Source organism: Theropithecus gelada, chromosome 15 (assembly GCF_003255815.1).
Source record: "Theropithecus gelada isolate Dixy chromosome 15, Tgel_1.0, whole genome shotgun sequence".
NCBI classification, from domain to species: Eukaryota; Metazoa; Chordata; class Mammalia; order Primates; family Cercopithecidae; genus Theropithecus; species Theropithecus gelada.
The window spans coordinates 98,098,579-98,122,508 of NC_037683.1; the positions used below are offsets into that span (position 1 = coordinate 98,098,579).

Genomic DNA, 23,930 nt, shown 5'->3' on the forward strand with positions numbered 1-23,930 from the left:
TGGGTGACAAGACTTAGGCCAGCTCCTACTATTTATGCTTTTTATATGGTCTGTTTCAAGGGCACAAACAGAGCCCCCAGTCAGATGGCCCTACCTTTCTCTCTCCCCAAAAGTACAAGGGACCTCATATGCAGGTGCATAGACAGTTCAGCCTACACATCCAAATTCTATCAACATCACCACAGACATCGACCTTGAACCATTCCCTTTCCCCTACACTGCTGTGCCTGGTGTGTACATATCCATGGCTTGGTGCACCCTCGGGAAGATAGACCCAAGGAAAAGACCTGCTCAGGCCCTAGGAGTGGACTCAGGGTCTTTGAGTCAGGAAATCTGGGATCCTGGGGAAGGGTGAGATCCAGGAAGGAGCATCTGGTTGGCTCTTTGGACTCCTTGCCTCATGCGGAAGCACTTGCTGAAGGAGAACAGAGTGAGGGACTCCAAAGGACCTGGGCCCAGTGCTCGGGGCTAAGGGTACCATGGACCAGGCTGATCAGCCCTCTGCATTGTGGACCTGGCCTCTGCATCATTGTGGTTTTGCACTGTGATGATGATGCTCTGGATCAGGGCAAGTGCAGGGCGTGTGTCCTGGGAGTGTGCATTGGGGTGGCCAGGATCTCTAGATGGTTCCTACACTTCAGTGTCCCACCCTCTCTTCAGGGGACTTTAAGTATGGGGCTTCATGTTCCCAAGAAGGACAGAGCATACTGGATTCCTCCCCATCAAGTTCTGTGATATTATCATAGACACAGGCAGATCACAAGCAAAGCATAGATCTGTCCCCAGCAGTCAATGAGAATTGTTAAACGTCATTAGCTACCAGCTTCCCCCTTTCTCTCTTCCCCATGTGGATTTTATTATTGCCCCCGAAAGTTCTGTAATGTTTCAAGAATCAGCTAATTGTGGCTGAATACTCTTATTTTTTACTGGGACCCTAGGAGGATCCTGAGATTGTAAAAACTATGCCTGAAAAGTTCCTTTCCTCACGATGTCTTTTTTTCTGAATTGAAAAATTACTGAATATGTCAGTAGACATGCATAATGGATTGACAGATTAATTTTCCATTTTCTTTGGGAGTTTGTGTAGGGGAGTGATTCCTGTTGTAAGGCAGGATGACTTGGTGGGTTAAGGGCTCCACTAGGAAGTGTGGTCTGCCGCTGCTACTTTGGACTAGTAGCTAAAGCTTTCATGTCTCAGTTTCCCCATCTGGAAAAGTGGGCAATAATAGAAAAATAGAAAAGCATTACTGTGAGGTTAACATGAGCTGATGCATGTAGAATGCTTATAACAGTGCCTGACACACAGTTTGCTTTCTGCTGTTAGCTTATATGTGTGTGCATGTGTGGAGCTATCTTCAAATATGATTCAGAGGAAACTACTCTGTGAGGTTGGGAGGACTGAAAGCAAACGACTCTGCCTTGAGCATGATACTGAGTAGGCTGAGGCTAAGAGGACAGATGTAAATGGTGCCGGTTCCCTTATGGCAACCTTTGCATGCACTTTGGCTTGTCTGGGCATTACTCCCACATGTAGGACCTGGTGCGCTTGGCTGATTGGGACATTAACTGTTTGTGTGCTGAGCAATCACAAGTCAGATTTCATGACTATTATTCAGGTCATTGTCTTCGTTCTGTGACTTTGGTTTCTTTGATGGTCCTGGTCTATTTTATTCATCAGTTTGTTTACTAACAGTTCTCCTGGACTCTGGGATTGTCAGTCAGTTTGTACTCCATTTTCTCTTTTAACTGTCCTTCTCACTCTTTAGTTGTAAGGCTTTTAAAACATAGACATCTTATCCTGTTTTTAAAAAAAGAATTGTAGTGAAACACATGTGACATAAAATTTGCCACTTTAACATTTCTAAGTTCATACTTCAGGGACGCTAAGTACATCCACGTGTTATGTAACCATCACCACCATCCATCTCCAGAACTCTTTACATCTGGAATAATTGAAACTCTGTACCCTTTAAACCATGACCTCCCATAACCTTACCTCCCTCTAGTGCCTGGCAACCACCATTCTACTTTCTGTCTCTATGAATTTGACTGTTCTAGGTACCTCAAAAATGTACATCATTTTGAAGAGTAGAGTAATATATCCCTTGAATTAAAAGCTTTTTTTTTTTTTTTTTAAGTAAGGTATTTGTTTAGGACTTTCACAGATATTCATGCTTTCTTTTTGCAAAATTACTTATTTATTGTGGCCTTACACAACCATTATGTTTGGAATTTCTTTCTACTGGCATCTTTGCAGTTTAACTCCAAAGAAAGTAATCTCTAGCTTTCTATAAAAATGACTGAAGGTTAACATGAGAAGTGAAATGCTGAAGATAAAATGGGAAGTGTCCCTCAACTTCACTCCCTTTCCTTACTCCCATAGCCTATAAATGTTGGCTGAAAAATTGTGCCAGTATCAAAACAGACTTTCATAGAGATCCTAAAATTTTACCACTGGAATCATTCTCCTTTCTTGACATTATGCCTGATGCTCATTTTTCTCTGTGCCATGCTTGATCTATCCTGACGCTGGAGAAGTATTAGTTCCAAAAATTTTCTTCATATGGAGTGATTTGTCCTGACTGGAGGCCAAGAGCTTTCAAAACTGTGTTCTGCTGTGATTCGTGCTGACTTGAATGCTTTTTAGAATTCTTACAGTTCAGGTGAATCATTGGAGATTCTTCTTCAAGAGTCATAAATGGGAAATTTATTGGCCTGAAATAACAGGGAAAGAGGAAAAGACATTTTAAAAAATGATAATTTATTCCAAAAAAAAAAAAAATTAGCCAGACGTGGTGACGCACACCCGTGGTCCCAGCTACTCGGGAGGCCGAGGCAGGAGAATGGCGTGAACCTGGGAGGCAGAGCTTGCAGTGAGCCGAGATCACGCCACTGCACTCCAGCCTGGGCGACAGAGCGAGACTCCATCTCAAGAGAAAAAAAAAAAAAAAGATAATTTATATGTTGGATTGAAGTTTCAAGATTTTACTTTTTAATGAGCATTCACTCTGAAATTTTAAAAAATCATAGATGAAATTACTTACTAATCCATTTCTTGAAAACAACTAGTATAGGGTAATTCTATAGTGTCAGCATATTGTACATAAAGACCATTTAATTTTTATGGAATGAATGTTAAAAATGTCACAATCAGTTTTTCATCAGTATTTGAATAACTATTTGAATTATAATTATTTTATACAATAAAATTAATAAGGTAAACATGAGAGGGATCAAAGAATTAAAGACAAGAACGCCAGCTAACCCTAATGGTTGGCATAGTTGCTGTAACTGAGTGCAACATTTGTCCCCAACTTCCTGGCAGTGAAAAGAGAAACTCATTATTAGGAAGGAGAATGCCTACTAATTCCACAGGAACACAGATTTGTCTGGCACTATATTCCAAAAGGAATTTATTTTGCAGGAACAATAAGTGATGTAATGCACAGCTTTTATGAAAAATCCAGAAGTAGCTTTCATTTTCTTCTCCCTAAGAAAGCCAGTGAAAGTTGGAGGAAGTGACAAGGACATCAATTCTGCAAGGAGGCTAAAGTAGTCCAAGAATTGAATCTCCTCTCCCAGAGCTGTAATTATAACACTGATACAACTCAGGATGTTAGACTCCCATTCCCACATGCCCTTTGCTGAACCGGGCTTTGATGGAAACTGGACTGCACATGATTCGAGGTTGTCCCCTTTGACCAGAGCCTGGAAAATTGTATTCTCTGTTGCTGGTTAAGGCCAGATCTGTTCTCTTTGAAAACCAAACAAGCAGATGGTGGAGGCTGACATCCTTTTACAAAGACTGAGCAGACTGGTCTGTGTGCTCGTTCAGGTGGAAGCTACCCTATCTGTGTACGAAGATGAGCTGCAGAGGTACCAGCAGAGATGCAGGCTTCCTGGGGGAAGCAGCCCTGTGACTGCCCCAGAACTTAGACAAATGCCTGATTGAAATCCCAGAGTTCCACCCCACAGAGCAGCAGAGAAGGTTTTGGCCTAGGAGCTGTTAGGAGCAGGTGTGACCAGACGGCCTCCCCAGCCATAGGAAAAGCTCCCTTAGGCTCCCGTGGTGCCTCCAACCCTGAGAGAGATGGTCCTCTTGTGAGCCTGCCAGGATGAATTAGCTGCAGAGGTCACCCCAAGTCACTGAATGAGCTGACTTTTGTTTCTGATGGTTTCATAGTGACCGATGTTAGAGTACATCTACTCCAAATAAAAACTGTGGCTTAAATGTTAACTTTTAAGCCTTTTTTTTTTTGGAGAGTAGTTCAGTGTCATTTTTGTCCTGGAACTCTTCATGGTTTAATATGGTAAAACAGTGCCTTGGTACCTGTTCAGTTATTGTCTTCCCATTGGTTGTCATGGATTACTGTGACCTAGGAAAGATCTGAGACCTCATGTAAAATATACAATGATATTAATTAAATAAATTGGAAGAAAAAAATTGTCAGAAAAAAACTCACCCCTTGCTTCTCCTGGTAATTGTATTCGCCATTATACCAACTATCAAATTACCTTGGCTATGTCTATACCAGTATTCGTTCATTTTTAACAACAGAGGAAGTTTGCAAAATTTCCAGAACAGGTAAAAGTAACTTAAAGACAATGTTAATTTTTAATTGTAGTTTCTGTGTCATTTTACACACAGTTTCTTTTCTTTTCTTTTTCTTTTTTTGAGGCAGAGTCTTACTCTGCCTCCCAGGCTGGAATCCAATGGCATGATTTTGTCTCACTGTAACCTCCGCCTCCCAGGTTCAAGGATTCTCCTGCCTCAGCCTCCCGAGTAGCAGGGATTACAGGCATGTGGCCACACGCCTGGCTAATTTTGTATTTTTAGTAGAGACAGGGTTTCTCCATGTTGGTCAGGCTGGTCTTGAACTCCTGACCTCAGGTGATCCATCCACCTTGGCCTCCCAAAGTGCTGGGATTACAGGCGTGAGCCACCGCACCCGGACTTTACACACAGTTTCTGTGTGCTACTCTCCTGGTAGCATTTATTTGATGAGGTTCATTTTAGAGATTGCTATGCATGGGAGCTCTACACATCTCTTATTCATGTAGGAGATTAGTTGGAGCATTAAAGTCTCTTACGAGCAATAATTAAATCAGGTGTCATAAAATCTTTCTATAGGCCAGTGAAAGATCAGAAGTTGCTCGGGATGGAACCAGTTGGAAATATGCTTCAAACAACCCCGGGGCAGCACCACTCATGGTTGCCAGGAGGAGATGCTGGTTTGGTTTCATGCCTTCTGTTTTCTTAAGACAATATGGAAATTCAAAAATTTTTAAATGTGAAAATTTTCAATCTTAAATGTTAGTGACCAATAAAATTTTTCTAAAAGATTTCTAAAAGCACCCTTGTTGACCAGATCCAGACCACATGCTTTTGACTGTGACCTCTGGTCGATCATCAGTTGCTAAGATTTACCCATCATGTTACTTGTAGGCTGAGATCCAGTCTTAAACTTGCATGCAAGGCTATGCCAATAAGTCAAATTAAAGTTATCCTTTCCTTATAGAGACCTATATGTTTTATGAAGGAAGAAAATGTTAAGTTTCTTTTTCTCTTGATTTTCTCATCATAAATTGTGGTAGTCTCTGTTGGAAATCACCATATTGGTGGGAACAGATAAGAAAAATGCTATATAAACACTCAGAGAAATACAGAGTGTAGTTTTTTTCTTTATAATATTTTGAAGATTTTTTTCGTATAATTTATGTGCTGAAGAGAACTGAGATGTTATCAATTCAAATTTCCTCCTGCACTAGGGGCCGGGTGACATTAAGCTCACCAGCTAGTTATAACCAAGCCAGGCCTTGAACCTGGTCTGTTCATTTCAAATAATAATTAGCATTAATTGAAATTCTCATATGCAGACCGGTTTTCTAATTTTCCTGACAACCCTAGGAGGTAGTTACTGTCATTACTGCATTTTGCAGACAAGGAAACTGAGGTGTAGGGACTTGTCTCAGGTCATATAGCCAGTAAGAGGTGAAGCTAGTACAGTATGTTTAGCCCTCATCCTACACTACCAGTTATTTTCCAGGCACTCAAATGTTGCAAATGCCCAGAGTATTTGGGTTGTTCTAATAAGCTGCAGTTTTCAGAGGATGGCATTGTGTAAGAATCTGAAGAGTTCTTATTTATCTCCTATTGTTGCTCTATGTAGATACAGTACAGCACATCATCCTAAAAAGTATCCCTGTTCTTTTCCATTGACTGTTGTGTTTGAGCCATGATTATTTGTAAAGGTCCATTGTGCAAAAACTCTAGAAATTATTTATCGTGAAGGTGCTGGATTTACAAGTCCCCAGTCCTAGAGCATGGTATAGTGGCTATGGGCTCAGACTTCAGGGGCAGGTACATCTGGGTTCAAATCCTATTTTTGGCAGCTATGTGACTTCGGGGAAGTGACCTGGCATGGCAAGGACCCAGTTTCCTTTTCTGAAAAATGGGAACAATCATATAACTCTCCTAGTAGTATTGTTTTGTTAGGAAACAGTCCCTGGGTAGCCTTCTGGCTAACACCAGTTAGCACCCCATAAAGAGGGAGTTACTGGTGCTACTTCAAAGCTCATGGCCAAAAAGAAACTGAAAGCTGAAAATGCCACTGCTCAACAGCATGCAGTAGAAGGCTGTTCATATTTAGATTTTGGGCTTGCTCATTTAGCGTTCTTTTTGTTTACATCCTCACAGTTGGGGGGCATACCCCCTCAAGAATAGAGCCACAGACTGAGAGTCCGGTCTTTCGTATCACCTGCACCTGCTCAGGGACTGATTTTCAAAACTCTTTCTCAGCATTTTTGCTGAGAAACTGAAACTGCCTAGCTGTGAACCCAGAGACCAAGGGAATTTTTCTTTTTTTTTAAGAAAAGGATTATTCTACTACCTATGAAAGAAACCTGAGAGCAGAGAGAATCCTATCAGAGTTGAAATGCAGTGGCTATAAGCCTGGGAATTTGAGTTCTGTCTACTTTTATCAAATATAATCTATCAATCAATCATCTGTGTATCTAGAGATGATAGATAAATAGATTGATAGATATCATCTGGAGATGATATAGATTGATTGATTGATTGATTAGATTTGATAAAAATCTATCCATCGACTGGGTGGGGTGGCTCACGCCTGTAATCCCAGCATTTTGGGAGGCCAAGGCAGGTGAATCACAAGGTCAGGCGATCGAGACCATCCTGGCTAACATGGTAAAACTCCGTCTCTACTAATAATACAAAAAAATTAGCTGGGTGTGGTAGTGGGTGCCTGTAGTCCCAGCTACTCGAGAGGCTGAGGCAGGAGAATGGCATGAACCCAGGAGGTGGAGCTTGCAGTGAGCCGAGATCGCGCCACTGCACTCCAGCCTGGGTGACAGAGTGAGACTCTGTCTCAAAAAAAAAAAAAAAAAAAAAAAGGAAATCTACCTATCTATGTGTCTATCTATTGGTCTATCTATAGGGAGGGAGACTGGGGGGTAGCAGGAAGTGATTCCGTCTTGAAGAGTCACCATTTGAAATATTCACAGCTTCTTCCATTTAATTTTGATGTGCTGCCAAAGTACAGTTCAGGTAATAAAGTCTAAGCTAAAGGGGAATTTTTCTTTTGAGTAATACCACTATTAAGCTAATATACATACAGACAAGATGCATTAGATACTACTCGTTGTTGCTTGAAGAGATTACCTAGAGGAATTATTTGATAGGTTGTTAAAGCAAACGTGAATCTTTTAAAATGGGATGAGGACCCCTTCCAGGAACCTGTAACTCAAAAATGTTTCTGTGAATTTTCTCTAAAATTACCTCTTTTATTTTCCAAAAAGCCAGCTATAAGCTTTTTGTTAAGCCAAAGAAGAAGACATTCTTTACCCTCAGAAAAATGTCTTAGTAAAGGTCCTGAATGTCAAATTGAGACTGGAGAAGATTTGGTGACAACATAAGACAAGATGACAAATAGCATGTGCTTTGTTTATGTGCTAATTCTTTATCTGTCCACTTTCGGATCAATCTTCAAAGCTTGAGCTCAATGCCCTTTCTCCTTTTAAGCCTTCACTGACCTGCCCAATTATTTAAATATATATAGATAAATATATATTTCCAAAAATATTTTGTAGTTCCTTCCACTGTGCCCTCACAGGGCAAGTGCATGTACCTCTGCTTGGGACCTTTTCTTTTTGGCTCATCGTATCCTGTGGCAATGTCCACTGTCTCTCCTTAGAGCATCATCTCCTTCAAGATCAAGAATTGCTGGATTTGAAGAGTCTTGGAGGCCATTTCTGGTCTTACATTCCTGACACATTGGGGTTCTGTGGCAAATGAATGCTTGTCTGCTGAGGGCAATTATTATTAATATTTTAGACAAGATCTTGCTGTCACCCAGGCTAGAGTGCAATGATGCTATCATGGCTCACTCTAGCCTTGACTTCCTAGGCTCAAGTGATCCTCCCACCTCACTCTCCCAAGCAGCTGGGACCACAGGCACCTGCCACCATGCCCAGCTAATTTTTAAATTTTGTGTAGACAGGGTCTTACTATGTGGCCCAAGCTGGTCTCGAGCTCCTGGGCTCAAGTGATCCTCCTGCCTTGGCCTCCCAAAGTGATAGGATTACAGGTATGAGCCACTGTGGCTAGTTGGTTTTTATCACTTAAATAAATAAATAAATAAGTAGTTGGTTTGACTATGTTGTGTTCTTGTAATCTAAATTAGCTTTTAGATTGGGCAAATTTGGAGTTCAAAATCAGCTTTCCATCCCCCTCTGTCATTGTGTTTCCTTTGTTTGCTTGTTTTCTGTGTGAGAAGTGAAGCTATGTCCTATGATGGTGATAAACTCCAGGTGGAGGATCAGTGTACGTGTTTGGGTACCCTAAGTCAGCAGACATTCCTTGAGCATCAGCTCTGTGCTAGGAAACAGAGATCAGTGAGATGAGATGAGGAGCTAGCAATTCAGTTATGGAGTCAGGTAGATTCATAGAAAAATAAAATTGAGGGTACAAAGAGTACCTCCCATTGCTCTAGTTCTTAATTGCAAACTTCCAAGTGCAATAACTGCAAAAAATGCTTGCCAACTGATGGAATAAAAGTGTTCTGATTGGAAAAAGCATTTCTGGTGTTGTCTACAAATCACTCAAGAAAGTCTTGGAGGGTCCTGGGATAGATTTAGATGAATACATTGAGAAGATCCTAGCATGTAAGATCCAATCTTTAGGGCAGTAGTTAAGGGCCTTGGGATGTTGTAAATGTGCAAAAAACAACAGCAAAAACAGCCCTTATAATATGAGGTCCTAGCAAGAGTCCTATATATGGACTTGGTAAGGGTGGAAGGCACATTCTGAGCAGAAGAGGATGGTTGAAGGCCACCAATGATTCCTGGCAGATTATTAATAAAGGGTGAGGGCCAGGGACCCTGGGGGACTGAGGAGGTGAGAGAAATTCGCAAGGAGTACACCAAGTTAGACAGAAAAATCCGAATTCACCATGTCTCTTGGTTATTATTTAAGGGCCGCTGACTTGCCTAACAGAGCATGCAAGCATCGTCTGCAGGCTGGGGGGTGGAGGGAAGCTCAGTTTTCTGAGAAGACCAAAGCTCCATGGACCTCATGTGAGATTCCTGTGAGGCAAGTGCGGGGACATGGGCTGTGGGGGCGGAGGGGTTGTGCCTGGAAGCCCCTGGGCCTAAGCTTTCTAGAGCAGTGGGCCTAGGTTAGAGGAGTTTGAGGTTGTCATGGAGAGAAAACTCCTGGTTGGGTGTGTGCCACAATTGTGAGCCTTCCCACTGCTCCCTTGAGGGAATGGCACCCTTTTTGGAGACGTGTTTTATTAAGCAGAGCTTGACTCGGTGAAGAACCCACAGTGTCACTGCACTTTAACAGGGGCAGTGGGGAGTGATTTTCTGGGAAAGAGCCTGCTGCTTGCCTGTCAGTGGCCCTGACCTGGCGCTTCCTCTCTCCTTCCTAACCCTGTGCCTTTGGGATCAATCGCCCTAAGGCAGAGAGCAGGAGAGGCCAGGGCTGTGGAGATCCTCCCGGAGGCAGGTGGAAGTCACCAGGAGGGGGCAGCGCACACGCACCTTAGTCTTCCGTTTCTGTCCGGAGGCTGTGGGGCAGGGAAAGAAAGCTGTTAGCTGTTTGCTGTTTGGGTGGTCCAGGGAAGCAAGAACTTGAGCTCAGGTGTGTTTGCCCACTGAGTCACTGAGAAGCCCTGGGGTCTGACTTTCCTGCTGTTATTTCCTTTGTATGATTGTTGCAATCTCTGTCTCTCTCTCTTTCCCTCTGTCCCTCCCATCCTTTCTTGCTCTCTCTCTCTCTTTCTTGTCTTTCTTTTTTCTTCATAAATTTTAAAAATTCAAAAAAGTATGATGACATAATAACTTTATATAATTACATTCAAAAATGATAGTTTAACATTTTTATCTTTTTGATGCAAGTTGTTTCTCTTTTAATAAAATAGTTTAGCAGTTTAATAATATAAATGGTATAAAGAGTTTAAGGTGTGTGTGTGTGTGTGTGTGTGTGTGTAAAACCCCAGACCATTCTCCTTTCCCAAGGCCACCTTCCTTGGAATCATCTTTCTATACTTTGCATGTCTACCTGACTGTGAACACTATGTGGTATTATTTTTTATATATTTTTAAAAGTTCATATAGATTGTTTTATATTACACATACATATCAGTATACAATTTTGCCTATCTTCTTTCTCATTTAGCATGACAGTGTCTTTCTGCTCAAATATGTAGATCTGATTTAATCTTATATGTATATATTTAACACACCTTATTTTAAACAATTTCTATTTCTTTGTGGATGGACACTTGGGTTGCTCCAGCTTTTGACTCTATGACAATAAATGTTGTAATATTCTACTGATCATATTACAATGACTATTCTTGAGTCCATATGTGAGAACTTCTCTTGTGTGAATACCTGGAATGGAATTGCTGGGTCATGAAGGGTGCTGATTTATAATTTTCCAAGATACAGGCCAAGTGCTTTTCAAAGTAGTTATAACAATTTACACTTCCTCCAACAATTTCAGAGAAATTTCATCACATCCGTAGAAATGTTTTACATTGTCAGGCTTTAAACACTTTGTCAGTCTAGTGGGAGAGGAATAGTATGTCACTGTTATTTTAATTTGCATTTCACATTTCTTAGGAGATGAACAACTTTTCATGTTTCTTGGCCACCGAAGTTTCCCCTCTGTGAATGACCTGTTATTCACCTTACTGGCTTCTTTTTTAACCCTATGATTTGATTCTTCACTTAGTGGTAGCTAAAGAGAGTTTCTTAGGGGGTAGATTTCTTGAGCAGCTTGTAGCTAGCGTCTATATTGTGGACATGACTACACATAGTAGCTTATGAGGGGGAATTCTTGGGATCTACTACTAGAAGAGCCCTTGCTGAACTTTTAATCCAGCTCTTCAGTTGGCCTTTCCATCTTGGCAAGGAGAAAAATTTATTATTTATCCAGGGCATTCTTGCCCCCACAGTAAGGGAGTATTCTCTAGTGACCATTTTTCATCACTTCTTTTGATGGTTTTCAGCAAAATTTCCTGTCTGGTCTTAGATTTCGGAATAGTGGTGCTTTGCTTAATTGGCTCATTTTCATCTCATGAATACTGTGAATTTACCATTGACCAAATTTATCCTCATCTCCTTCTTTCTTGGGCACTGGTGACTAGAAAGCATAGAATTAAGCTTGTGTGTGTTTTTTTTCTTCCTAACAAGTGTATGCATTTCTAAACTGAATTCCTGGCTCCATTGATATCTCTTTATTTTTTATTTATTTTTATTTTTAAATTAAATTATCTTTTCTTTTCTTTTTTTAAGCCCACATATTTTTGTACAATCCATGGACATCTCTACCCCTGTCTTTCCTCCTCTATGCCTTCCATTTTTATTTGCTGGTTCGTTGTATTCTATTGAATAAGATCGGGGAGTTGATAAATTAAATGTCTGATGAAAAATGAAAAGAAAGGGCATAAGTAACAAAGAGTTAAAGATGAGTGCCTTGTGCAGATCATGATAAAGTCCTCATTGAGTTCCAGGCCCTTGTTGTGAGCATGGAAGATGCAAGGATAATCCAGGAAAAGAGTGAGGAAGAACTCTCAGTGACTTCAGGACAGTGACAGGACCCATGCTTACGCAGCTGGAGGGAGTGCACAGGCTTGCCTGGAAGCCTAGATTGTGACTCCAGAGGAAAACGCGCCCACGTTATCTATCCTTTTTGCTGTCAGTTGCATGAGAAAAAGTATTAACATTCAGGGCTCTTTGGAATGCAGTTCCTTTTTTTTTTTTTTTTGAGGCGGAGTCTCACTGTGTCTCCCAGGCTGGAGTGCAGTGGCGCGATCTCGGCTCACTGCAAGCTCCGCCCCCCGGGTTCACGCCATTCTCCCGCCTCAGCCTCCCAAGTAGCTGGGACTACAGGCGCCCGCTACTACGCCCGGCTAGTTTTTTTGTATTTTTAGTAGACACGGGGTTTCACCATGTTAGCCAGGATAGTCTCGATCTCCTGACCTTGTAATCCACCCGCCTCGGCCTCCCAAAGTGCTGGGATTACAGGCTTGAGCCACCGCGCCCGGCCCAATGCAGTTCTTATTGTGAGATCATTTAGAAGAGTGAGGTCACTGTGATCTCTATTGAAACTGTTGGTGAAAAATCTTGCAAAAATGTATCTAAAGTATGATAACTCTGAAACACTTGATATTAAAAATTGAGCATTCCTTTCAAGGCTTAAAATGTTTCCTTCTTCTATGTGTGGTGGGAGGAGGGAAGGGAACGAAAGCTTCCTGCACATTTATTAAGTGTGCCAGGCCCTGGGTATAAGGGACAATAAATAATTTTTTCAGAAAAAGTCACCATTCTATCTTGGAGGCTAGTTTTTCTATGTAACAGGGGACACTATTTGTGGGGATGCTTTTAAAAATATTTATCTTTGGTGTAATTTTGTCTTCTCAGAGAATCTACTTATTTTTATTTTTAAAATTTATTTTCTAAAAAGAGGTGCCCAAACCCTTACCATACAGCTTGTTATCATTTTCCTCCACACAGTGGCTGACCTATAGATGCTATATGTTCCTCCCCATCGTTTAATATTTTTTTCATTTTAACTCACATTGTTAACAGCAGGGCTACATATTTGTTTTCAGTGTCTTAATTGGAATATGTTATATATCTTAAATTTTTTCGGGAAGAAAGGGGAGAATTCATCCTGCATAGTTTCTTGTAGTGCCTTTGTAACTCCAAGTACAGTTCATCTGTTTCTCCATCTGTCCATCCATCCATCCATCCATCCATCCATCCATCCATCCATCCTTTGAGTACCTACCTTGTACTGGGTACTGAGCTAGGTGAGTTATAAAACAGATCTAACTGTCTCAAAGACATTGTGATCTAAGAAAACTGAATAGACAGGTATTTAAATAACTGTAGTACAGGGTAGAGTATAGGAAATTCCATAATGATGGTTTTAATAGCTATTTGTTCATATCACTAGGGACTTCACTGATTGCAAATGATAGAAATTAAGATCAATTCAGGTTCGTGACATCTAGCCTCAGAGACAGTTGTATCTAATGGCTCAAGTGGTGTTTTTAGAGTTCTGTCTCTTTAGCTCTGCTTCTTTTGTGGACTGACTTCATTTTTGGATGGTCTATTTCCTTGTAGCAGAAAATTTCCCCATGGAAGTTGTAGGCCTTTGCGATCCTTCAGCTATGATCCCAGAGAAAGACAGAGACCCTCTCTTTCCCAGCATTCATTTATTTAATCTCAGGAAGACTCCTCTTGGTGTAATTGAGGTCATGTGCACATCTCTAAGATACCAGCGTGGCCAAAGGGATGGAGTTTTCTCCATCCACCCTTATATTGGAGGGCTTAGGGGGTGGGGGAGGGAGGAGCATTCCCACGGAGAACGCGCTAAGGCCGCGTTGGGGTTTGTGAAATGTGGTTCATCGAAGGAAAGATTGATATTGTCACTGACAAAGGCAGAAGGAGGAGATGCTGGGCCAGGAAAATAGAGAAAAGAGGATGGGGTAGGGGAAATGCACTTTAGTATTTTAGGAGGTAAAGGAGGGAGTGGCTGTTTCTCTTGCAATGTGAGGGAATATGTGACTTTTCTTGTGCAGTGATGACAGTAGCATCTCTGTGGCTCTCACCATAAGAGTAGAAACACCTTTGAGAGGAGTGGATGCAATTCCATGGTATTTTCACCTATGTACATTGGTGATACTCTGAAAGGGAAAGAAAAGTGAAATTGTTGGGTGAAAGACTGATAAAACAGGAGAAATGAAACCCAGTGAACTGGTTATTGACCATGAAACCTGTCAGTCATGGTTTCTGCTCAGTCATTCTCAGTTTTGCTCTCCTGCCATATTTTTAAAAATGGCGAGGCTCGGATGGGTGTGGAGGGAGCGCCTTGGACACCTGGGTGAGGTGGATGGGAGTTCTTCATGGTGCTGCTGCCTACATTCTGAGTCACTGAGATTCACTCTCTGCTTTGTTACAGTTTCATCGCAAATCAGAAAAGGTTAGAAATCATCAACGAAGATGATGTTGAAGCTTACGTGGGACTGAGAAATCTGTGAGTACTCAGGACCAGCACACATTATCTCAGAGATTTTTCCTATTGTCTACTCTGGTCAGGCAGGCATTCACTGGTTCGTTCTAATATGCGTGAAATTATGCGTCTTCACAGGACAATTGTGGATTCTGGATTAAAATTTGTGGCTCATAAAGCATTTCTGAAAAACAGCAACCTGCAGCACATGTAAGTAGAGATTGATTCTTTTGCTTCCCAGGACCTATTTTATTCAATATTTCCCCCCTCTGTTTATTTTCCTTCTTTTCCAACTCGAAACCTCCCTTTTTAAAGTTAGTATAGCTGTGATAATAGCTTAGAAACATTAGCTCTGATTTTGTTTGATTGTTTGAATAGCTTCAGAGGGGTACTTAGAACAGGCTGTTTATTCCCTTTCATGAATTTCTGGGCCAGTTCCATCTTGGACAGAGCAATAGGCTAGCAGCAAGGAGTCTGATGTGAAAACTGTGTCCTTGCACAGAGTTCTTGATTTTCTTCCTTGGAATCATGACATGCTCCCTGGAAGACATCAAACCAGTGGAACTGAAAGAAGCTGACTTGGCCTTGGCCTTTATAGGGAAATAAAAATTACTGGTGTTTTCCCCCCACAATAGGATTCTCTTTTGAACCTTCATTTTCCCAAAGTCGTCTGTCATGAATTGATAAAGGTAGAGAAAAATCAATCATGGGACATGCCAAAGGTACAGAAAATCATTAATAATGGGAACTATTTCCCCAAAGTCTTGTTGATGCTTTGTCCACTGAAGTCAAATGGAAATATGGACAATGGGAACTGTTAGCTTGTTTGTTGCTAAATCCTCTAGATGATGGCATTTAAGTCCATAAGGCGTGGCTTTCCTGAGAGATGTCTTCATTAAACTAAAGATCACCTAAGTGCAGAATATTTATGCATCTCTGAGCACAGACTCAGAACTCCCATTCCCTGAGTTTTTAGTGGAGCTTCTGCCAGAAGGTTGTTGCCTGCATTCATTGATTCTGTTTTGCTGTACCAAATTCTCTTTGCAATGATACCTTACATATCATAGTCTATCTGTGGGACCGTCACCTGGAATATTTCACATGATTTTTTTCTGATAATTGGTAGGGCAGATCTTTTTATTCACATTTCATAGATAAAATAAGAGTGAGGGTTTCCAGCTTCATCCATGTCCCTACAAAGGATATGAACTCATCCGTTTTTATGGCTGCATAGTATTCCATGGTGTATATGTGCCACATTTTCTTAATCCATTCTATCATTGATGGACATTTGGATTGGTTCCAAGTCTTTGCTATTGTGAACAGTGGAAACCATCATTCTGAGCAAACTATTGCAAGGACAGAAAACCAAACACTGCATGTTGTCACTCACAGGCGGGAATTGAACAATGAGAACACTTGGACACAGGGTAGGGAACTTCACACACCAGGGCCTGTCGCAGGGTGCGGGGAGGGGAGACGGATGGCATTAGGAGATATACCTAATGTAAATGATGGGTTAATGGGTGCAGCACACCAACATGGCACATGTATACATATGTAACAAACCTGCACGTTGTGCATATGTACTCTAGAACTTAAAGTATTAAAGAAAAAAAGAGTGAGGGAGTTCTAGGACTTGCTCAGATTTACAGATCATAAGTGTCAGAGTTATGACTCCAGGGCCAACCCCTCTCCATGTTCTTACATTAAGAGTACAGGAAATAAAATCTGTATCATCCATATAATTAGAGAATCAGACTTTCTTAGAAGGTTTGTCCTCTTTCTTTTTTTGAGAACAGTTCCCCAACTGATTTCCATGCCAGTTTTAAAAGAAACCATTCTCTTAGAAGCAGATTGCCTGGACACTCTATTGAAATTTGTTGATATTATGGAAAATATTAATTTCATAAAGCCAATATCACAGCTTCATATTTTATAGGTGGCATTAATGATGAAGTCACTTAAAAAATACAGTCTGTAAATTAAGACATAAAACATTCTGCAAAAATGTGATAAAACTCCAGGGAACTTTATTAACACATTTCAATTAAATGCGTTTTGGAATCATCTCTGCAGTCTGCACAAATCTTTGCCTGCACAAATCTGATGGCTGCGTAGGCCTTGATAGCATAAACAAGAGAGAAGTTGGAAAGAAGAAAAAGGCAAAATGCTCTAATGCAGTCACTTAGATGTAATTAATGACCTCAGTGGTTAAGTTCTGGTATTTTCATTACAGTTGACCTTAGACCCGAATTACTCAACAACTGCATTTTACTGGCTGTTTTATCACATCACTTCTCCTAATGTTGTGATTTGGACAGTGGGCTCTGGCTAATTACAGTTTTATTAATAGACTTACTTATTACTTCACTTTACTTTGTACTTTGTATATTTTCCTTGTTGCATGCTATTTCTATGAATATGAAAGCCACCTTGTATATTTTTTCATGTTGATATATGATAGAATGATTTTGGTGGTATTTTTTGTGTAGTCCACAGCTTATACAAAGTCAAATATCTGTCCCTCGTTTTCAGAGAAGAATTATTTTAAAATGGGAAGCTAAAGGGACATACATATCTTACACAGTTTTCTTAAGAAGCAATAGCTGGGATGTCAATCATTGATCAAATTGCAAAAACACTACTAATATTTGTAGCCATTATTGAATAGTAAGACAGAGAGAAATAGGCAAGTATCCGGCAGTTATGAAGAGGTCATCAGATGGCAGTAAGCTTCATATATTCACAGGACAAAAGAGGCTCTTAATCACCAAAATCTGAAATTAAATTAAGTAGTTTGCTTTCCAGAACAGTAGGGAGGAAGGAAGGAATTAAGTCAGGTGTCTGCCTATCCGGATCTTAGACCTAACCTCTGCTTATGATGGAGGACTCTGGGGACCAGCTTGGTTGGTGGTCCCCTGATTTTCCACATGCAAACTGCACTCTTACCTCAAATATCAAGGCAGTGGGGTGCAAGGGAGCTGATAACAAAATATGTATTAAAAGATGTTTCTCTGTACCCCTGGGATATACTGATGATCTCTCTGAGTTTCCCCAGCAATATAAAAACGCATACAAGATCAGTCTATTTCACTTCGGGTTTTAGGGAAATTTAAACGGGATCCTCTCTCTCACTTTCTCCACTTCTCCCCCTACCCTGTCCGTATTAGCATCACATGGGGACTGCCCAGAGCCCCAGAGAGTGGTCACTGCGTTATTTCTTGATGCCTTTAATTCCTGCCCAGCCCCTAAGAGCCCAGGGACTGTGAGAAAAGCTGGTATTTGTGTTTTCCAGGGACTTTGCAGAGGTGCTAATTAGCTCCCTTGCAAAGCTCTATAATCAAACAGTAAGAGGATTGTTGATTTTTTTCCCTCCCCTCTTCCTCCTTTTTGGCTTTTGGCCCCAATAATAAGTATGGTTCATAAGACTCATCTTGTTCTTTGGCCCATAACCCCGCTCTTTGCGGTGCTGCTGGCGGCCCCACAGAGGCAGCAGCTCCGCGGGGCGGCGGTTTTACCAGCAGACAGGGAGACCCTTCACCCTAAACTGCTTTCTTCGCTGCCTCTCTCCGCCTTTTTCTTGAGGAGGAAAGCAGGTTTTTGGTTTTTGGTTTGTTTTAGAAAGATTGGGACTTCCGATGAAAGCATTTGTGCCTTAGAAACTGTGGAAAAGATAGGCAGACTGACTTTTCAATGCATTGTAGACCAGTGAAACCCACTCTTTTCTTGTTTGTTTGTTTGTTTTTGCTTAGTTTTTTTTTTTTTTTTTTTTTTTTGAGACGGAGTCTTGCTCTGTCACCCAGGCTGGAGTGCTGTGGCCGGATCTCAGCTCACTGCAAGCTCCGCCTCCCGGGTTCCCGCCATTCTCCTGCCTCAGCCTCCTGAGTAGCTGGGACTACAGGCGCCCGCCACCTCGCCCGGCTAGTTTTTTTGTATTTTTTAGTAGAGACGGGGTTTCACCGTGTTCGCCAGGATGGTCTCGATCTCCTGACCTTGTGATCCGCCCGTCTCGGCCTCCCAAAGTGCTGGGATTACAGGCTTGAGCCACCACGCCCGGCCCTGTTTTTGCTTAGTTTTAAGAAGGAGTCTTGCCATTGTTGCCCGGGCTGGAGTGCAATGGCGCCATCTTGGCTCACCTCAATCTCTGCCTCCCGGGTTCCAGCAGTTCTCCTGCCTCAGCCTCCCAAGTAGCTGAGATTACAGGCGCCCGGCACCACACCCGGCGAAGTTTTGTGTTTTTAGGAGAGACGGGGTTTCGCCATGTTGGCCAGGCTGGTCTCAAACTCCCAACCTCAGGTGATCCACCAGCCTCAGCTTCCCAAAGTGCTGGGTTTACAGGCGTGAGCCACTGCGCCCGACCGAAACCCATTCTTAATTCACGTTCCAAAAGAAGAGACTTATGTGGGCACATTTTACAACTTCCTGGTGGATTATTTTTTCACGTGGGTGAGCACTTTATACTCAGTGTGAAGCGAGAAGATGCACGCCTAGAAGGAAGGAGGGTACCCTTGTGTAGGTAGGGGTTTGGATGAGTGGAGATCTCAATATAGAATTAAACTGGGAGTGGACACACACATTCATGATTTGTGACACACCAGAGTGGTAGGTTCCTTCTTATCAACTGACTAACCTTAGTTCATGCTTTGGCTCCTGGTTGTAACCCCAGGACTGTGTGACTGATCAGACACACCAGGATACTTCCTTAGGCTGACAGTGAAGAGTAGCCTCAGGGAAGGGGCCAGGATCACTGTCACCCTCAGATGTCATGTTTTTTATTTATTTTTTATTTTTTATTTTTTTTATTTTTTTTTTTGAGACGGAGTCTCACTCTGTTGCCTAGGCTGAAGTGAAGTAGCGCAATCTTGGCTCACTGCAAGCTCTGCCTCCTGGGTTCACGCCATTCTCCTGCCTGAGTCTCCTGAGTAGCTGGGAATACAAGCATCCGCCACCACGACCGGCTAATTTTTTGTATTTTTTTAGTAGAGACGGGGTTTCACCGTGTTAGCCAGGATGGTCTGGATCTCCTGACCTCGTGATCTGCCCGCCTTGGCCTCCCAAAGTGCTGGAATTACAGGCGTGAGCCACCACGCCCGGCCAGATCTCATGTTTTATCCAACTCTCAGCCCAACACTTGCCTTCCTGGGCAGGAAACATACGCTGAAAGACTCATTGGCTTCCTCCGTTTTGTAGAGGTCTTGGCTGTTTCTGTGAAAGTTGATGTTTGTTTTACATTCATTTTATTTATTAAACACATCTGTAGGCCCAAGCATCGGACACTCTTTAAATAAATTTAAACAGTAAACAAATTTGCAGAGTGAGTCAGCTGCCAGGGTTATGGCTCTGAATTTCCTACCCCAAAATCTCATGGCACTGATCATTGGAAACTCTTTTATCGAATCAGATTACATGTTTGGAACATGTCAGTAAATTATTATTTTTTTAATCACAAATGTATCTTTTTATTGTCTGGTTGGTCCAAATCTGAAGACATACCGTCTTCAGATGAAATCTGATGTATTCCTTGTTATCTAATTTTTTTTTGTTCCCATCGTGGAGGTATTCGGTTATCTAGCTCATATGTAAACAATCTCAGTAGTGTTTTTTCATCAATAAAATGTCTTTCATATAAAGACATATTGAATTCAGTTAATATTCAGAGTTTTGTATGCCACATAATTTCAAAATATCCATGATGCTCTTTAGTTTTAAGGCATCTTTTTTCCCTACTGGGTTTATAGTTTTAAATTTTATTTAATGTTACATATCTTCCTATTAGTTGTTCAAAAGATCAGGATTTCTATGAGATATATAACTTGGCTCCAAATCAACATATGAAAAATAAGCTTTTGGGCGAAAAAAACATTAAAAATACACAATATATTTATGCTACCCCTCCCTGCAAAGAAAAAAATATAGACAAGGTTAGAGGAAAAACTCAGCTATCACTCTAAGTGAAAGAGAGAGAGATTTGGATGTAAGTAAAGCATGCATAATGATCAAATAAAATTGTATTTTGTAAACAAAATCTCTGAATACTGTGTTCCTAAAATGTAACATTTTAAATTCATGTTTAATGTTTTTGATTCCTTTCAGCAATTTTACCCGAAACAAGTTGACGAGTTTGTCTAGGAAACATTTCCGTCACCTTGACTTGTCTGAACTGTAAGTAATGATTTTGTGTGGCATTTGGGGAAAAGTTTTCAAAGGAAGGGGTAATTCAGTATTTTTCTTTTAATGAGTGATGTTGCAGATCTATTTTCATATCAAATTCTCGAAAAATGATTTCTGAAGTTTCAGTCTCTCAGTCTTTTATTCCCTCATGGTTTATTATTTCTCATTTTAAAAATTCAGTAATTAAAAAAATAGAAATCTCAGTAGTGACATATCATATCTGGTTCGTTTAAATGTTGTTTTTACATAAATAATTTCTAGTAGAGGGAAAAAAGAGAAAAAGAAGGGGGCTTTGTGTGAAAACAGCTATATACTTTATATCTCACAGCATCTGTTTGGTTCCTGTTGGATTCAGGCCCTAAAGTCAAGCAAACCCATTCAAGGAGGAAATAAAAATGGGCAAAACTCTGCTCACTTTTGTCCATCTTTAGGATAGGGAACATTGGAGGAAAGGTAGTTCTTCTCTTTCCCTACCCATCTTTGTGAGATTTTCTTCCAGGTCTGTTACTGCATTCAATATTTATTTTTAAGTCCCATTTTCTTCTGTTGTGAAATGATAGAAAACATATTTAAAGGTGGTGACGACTAACAGCCAGGATTTCCAAATGAGCTCAATTCCTTGCGTTGTCCCCATTAAACAAATATGAACTGTTGCCATTCTTATGGCACCTCAAAGCGTCCTAATGCAGAGGATTTGTGGGGCAGATGTGGGCCCAGGAAGAGGCCTTTGAAGATTAGACAATGGCATTTGCTTAAACTCTATGTTGCCTGAATTGTGGAGTCTTCTCATGAAGATCCATCCTTATTCACAAGGAAATTGTGCAGATTGGAAGATGTCACTGCTGGAGAGACAACAAGTTAATAGGTGTAATGGGTGTTATATGGTGAAAGTCTTGGCAATTGGCAATTATTTGGAATAAAGTGAATTCAGGGCATTGAAGCACTAATGCTTCTAACACAGGAATAGGCATGACAAACTAAAGGAAGATATATGAGATAGGATAAAGTACTTGGTGTAAAAATTTTGGGCAACATTATTTAAAATTTTCTTGCTGGATTAAAAATTAGAGTTTCAATTTCAAATTTATGTCTCAATATTCTTCTTGAAGAGTATTTAATCCATTGATTCAACCGATGTTAATTTTGTACCTATCACAAATCAATACGATATGGCACAGGGCCATGGGGATAAAGGGAGAAACGTTTCTATGTTCCTGGATTCTGTCATCCAGTGGGAGAGGTAGAAACCTAAAGATATAAGTGTAATGTGCTGTCATAATCATTGAGCTTGCACAGTAAGCTGGAGAAAGAAGCCAGCTGTGCACCAGTGTTGTGTTGTCATATGAACATTGCTGTATTCATAATTGAAACATTCCTTTCCTTCTTTATCCCTTCTGCTGAGTTAATGATATCCTCTTTTAGAAAGACTCTTTAGTTTTGCATGTCCTCAGAGCTCCAGGCAGCATTTTGGATTAGTGGGGTTTAAACTGGTGGTGGGTCTTTTCTGTGTTCTTTTCCATATCCCATAACATCAAATCCCGTTTTGGTGTTGGAGGGATACTTGGAGGTGATCAAGCAGACACAAATTAAATGAGTCTATCATGACCACATTTTCCCCTAAGAAGCTCCTGGAAAAGTCTCCAGGGATCCCTGAGATTCTTAGAACCCAACCAGAAAACCACAGGACTAAATGATGTGGCAAAGTCCAGGTCCTGTCTTCACGGAAATCTTAAGTATTGTGGTTAATGCCAGGCAGAGTCTATGTAACGATTTTAAATGGCCTCATTTAAAGGCTCATTACCATAAATGGAATTCATCTTAAATAGGCCACTGAGTATTATAAATAAGCATTTAAAGATTTTTTTTCCTTGTGGTTTTTATTTTCCTCTTGACTACTTCCTCTTTTACCCATTGCAGGCCACAGGAGTCCAGGCAGCAGGGCTGAGGTCTGAATGGCGGTGGCTTTCCACCCACAGTAGTCTAACACAGCTTAATCCACAGCTCAGTTGTCTCGCCCTCAGAAGAGCTTGCTGTGCATGCGTGTGTGTGTGTGTGTGTGTGTGTGTGTGTGTGTGAAGGAGGTCTGCAGCTCCCTTTCAGGTTCTCTCTCTCACCTTCACTCCCGCTATCTTGAATCAATGAAACTGACTGTGATTGCATGATGCAGAAAGCTAGGGGTACCAGCCTTCTGGCATTCACACTTTAGTCTTAGCTTTGTACTTACAATCTCATTTTAAATTGAGATGAAATTGTTCTGCCGCCTGCTGAAGTTTGAGCTTAGAAAGTGGTAACACTTGAGCCTTTAGCCTGGTCAGAAATAAGTATGTTAGCATTCCTGAAAACTTCTTGTTGGCATCTTCTTAATAACTCTATCATAACCATGATAAATTTGTCATGGCACCTTATTTTCCCCATGTTATGAGATGTTCTTTTCTATCCTATATTTTGGCTATTTCTCTCTGTATCTCGTTTCCCCTGTTATTCTGTAAGGTCTTCTGTCATTCTCCAGTGCTGTCTGCACATAGCAGATGCTCAGTAAGTATCAGATAAATGAAGGAATAATAAGTACTGTCATGCTATGAAAGTGGTATGACTTCAAAGCGTTGCTGGCTAGAAAGAATTCATAATGCTGTAGTATTTTACAAGCACCAGTGTAGCTAAAATGGAAAAAGGAACTTGATCTGTTGTCATTTTTGTTCCCTGTAGGATCCTGGTAGGCAATCCATTTACATGCTCCTGTGACATTATGTGGATCAAGACTCTCCAAGAGGCTAAATCCAGTCCAGACACTCAGGATTTGTACTGCCTGAATGAAAGCAGCAAGAATATTCCTCTGGCAAACCTGCAGATACCCAATTGCGGTAATTTATTTTTAAAGCAATGTGTTCTAGTTGCTATTAATTATTCTTATTGCCTTGGTGTGGTAGTCTGGGAAAATTACCACTACCTGGATTGTACATGGTATTCTGTTGATGTCTCCAGTGAATCAGACAACATTTGTGTGTAGTGTGGAGTAATCGGCTGGGAGCAACTTTGCTGAATATTCTTTGCAAGTAGAATATTAATTTGGAGTGAGTGGCTGTAAAGTGCATAGAGAAAAAGTACACTGCTTATTCTTTTTGTTTGTTTGTTTGTTCACTTGATTATTTGTTCATGTTTGTTTATCCATCTATCCATGCATCCATTCATCCACCCATCCGTCTGGGCA

General features: G+C 41.0%; 1 protein-coding gene across 6 annotated transcripts in view; it reads left to right on the forward strand.

Moving 5' to 3' along the window:
• NTRK2 (neurotrophic receptor tyrosine kinase 2) overlaps positions 1–23,930 on the forward strand; it is a 364,220-nt gene that overhangs the window by 19,336 nt on the left and 320,954 nt on the right. For all 6 annotated transcript variants that reach the window (XM_025358953.1, XM_025358958.1, XM_025358954.1 and 3 more), the window contains 4 exons: positions 14,498–14,572; positions 14,687–14,758; positions 20,645–20,713; positions 23,429–23,583. In XM_025358953.1, coding sequence (XP_025214738.1) covers positions 14,498–14,572; positions 14,687–14,758; positions 20,645–20,713; positions 23,429–23,583 — 371 coding nt within the window. The remainder of the gene's footprint in view (positions 1–14,497; positions 14,573–14,686; positions 14,759–20,644; positions 20,714–23,428; positions 23,584–23,930) is intronic.